General features: G+C 38.0%; 1 protein-coding gene across 1 annotated transcript; it reads right to left on the minus strand.

Moving 5' to 3' along the window:
- Nucleotides 1-1292, minus strand: LOC133305207 (protein SAR DEFICIENT 4). The gene has a single exon (XM_061505345.1). It carries the CDS (start codon nucleotides 1230-1232, stop codon nucleotides 192-194), a length of 1041 nt encoding a protein of 346 aa, XP_061361329.1. The 5' UTR covers nucleotides 1233-1292; the 3' UTR covers nucleotides 1-191.
- Between the last annotated feature and the right edge of the window lie 485 nt (nucleotides 1293-1777).

The raw sequence follows: 1777 nt of genomic DNA on the forward strand, positions 1-1777 counted from the left end.
ACTAGAGACTTCATTATAAGACTTAAAAGCTATTATCAGTCACAGATTTTGCCAAACTTTTACACTTACAGTCCAGATCAGAAGTTGCATAAGCACTTAATTCCTTTATGTAAGTAACTCCTTAATCTCATCAATAATAACTTCATAAATCTTACTGAACTATTTAATATAAGCTACACTCAGTATAGTACCTAGCTCCTTGTGTAAGTCTCATAAACCAATTGTGCTGCGAGCATATCTACAACAGCAGAACCAACAGACTTGAACACAGTTATTTGCTCTAAATTGCTTCTCCCAACCTTGTCACCTCTAACAAGTTCCACCAAATTTCCTCCAATTTCATCTTTCTTGATCACTCCTCTGTCAAAAGCACCCACCAGTTCCCCAGCTTCTACCAGCGCAGCCTCATTGTCCACAAACACTTTCCCCCTTCTTATGGCCTCATCATCACATTCCTTCATTGAATGCTTGAAGGAACCCACCAAATCCAAATGAGCACCAGCCTTCAACCTCTCCCCCTTCACAATAGGTGTCTCAGAATTGGTGGCACAACTCACTATGTCCCCAAGTCCAGCAACCTCATCCAAACACCCACTACCCACAAAGCTCAACCCTGCAAATTCATCACTTTCTCTCAGTTTTAATGCCAAAGTTGTTGCCTTTTCCACTGTTCTATTCCAGATTATGACTTTTCTCAAACTGGGTCTGGCTGAAAGATGGGCCCTGATCAAATGGGGTGCTAGGGCACCAGCACCAACCATGACAAGGACCTCACTGTCATCTCTGGCTAAATATTTGGAAGCCAAGCCAGAGACACACGAGGTTCGATAAAGGGTGAGTTCAGTGGAGTCCATGGAAGCAAGGGTTTGGCCAGTTGTGGAATTGAAGAGCACATAGCTTCCCTGCACACCTGGTAAGTTGAGTGCAGAGTTTTGAGGGAAATGGGTTACAAGCTTAACGCCAATGTAAGGGAAAGAAGGGGAAGATGACCAAGAAGGCATGATGAGGAGGGAGGAAGAAGGAGAGATAGCATAGTGTTGGCGAATTGGGGTTTGGAGAAAGGTTGAGACTTTGGGGAGAGTGGATTGCAAGTGATTCATGAGTGTGTGATGGGTGAGGATGCTGCATAAGCTCTCGGTGGATATGAAGACCGGAGAAGAAGATACGGCGGTGGCGGTGGCGGTTGCGGTTGTTTCATTGGTGCTGGTCTTGTCTTTGTTGGTGGAAGTCATTGATGAGAGAATTGTGCAAAGTTTGAGGCTTTTGGCTGAGGACAATTCGTTCTTTCTGTGGAATCTTGCAAGTTCAACTTAAAATTGGAAATTGAGGAAAAATAAAATAAATAAATTAGGGGATGTATGTGAACAGAATAATTTGGGGATGTATGTGAACAGAATAAATTAGAGGGTCGATTTCTTTTCTCCCATTCTTTAAAAAAAATTCGCTTTTTTTCTTCTTCTTTTTAATTTAAGAAATAAATGAAGGCACTATAAATAAATTAGTGATGGAGGGGATTAGTGACGAAGGGTTTAGATAATTTATCAAGAATTATAAATTTTGCATTATTATAATTTTCAAATAAATATTTATCTTATAATTTTGTTAAATAAAAATACTTCAAAAATGCTATTATAAAAAATTTCTCACAATTTTGAAAACAATTATGTTGTAAAAAAGAAATAATTTTTTAAAATATTTTGTATTAATTTTTTAAATCATAAAACGATTTTATTTTGGAATTATTTGAGATAATTTTATTTAATTTAACTGAAAAAAT

The sequence above is a fragment of the Gastrolobium bilobum genome, unplaced genomic scaffold (genome assembly GCF_033153095.1).
Source record: "Gastrolobium bilobum isolate Gb01-03AN ecotype WA unplaced genomic scaffold, APGP_CSIRO_Gbil_v1 utg14059, whole genome shotgun sequence".
Classification (NCBI taxonomy): domain Eukaryota; kingdom Viridiplantae; phylum Streptophyta; class Magnoliopsida; order Fabales; family Fabaceae; genus Gastrolobium; species Gastrolobium bilobum.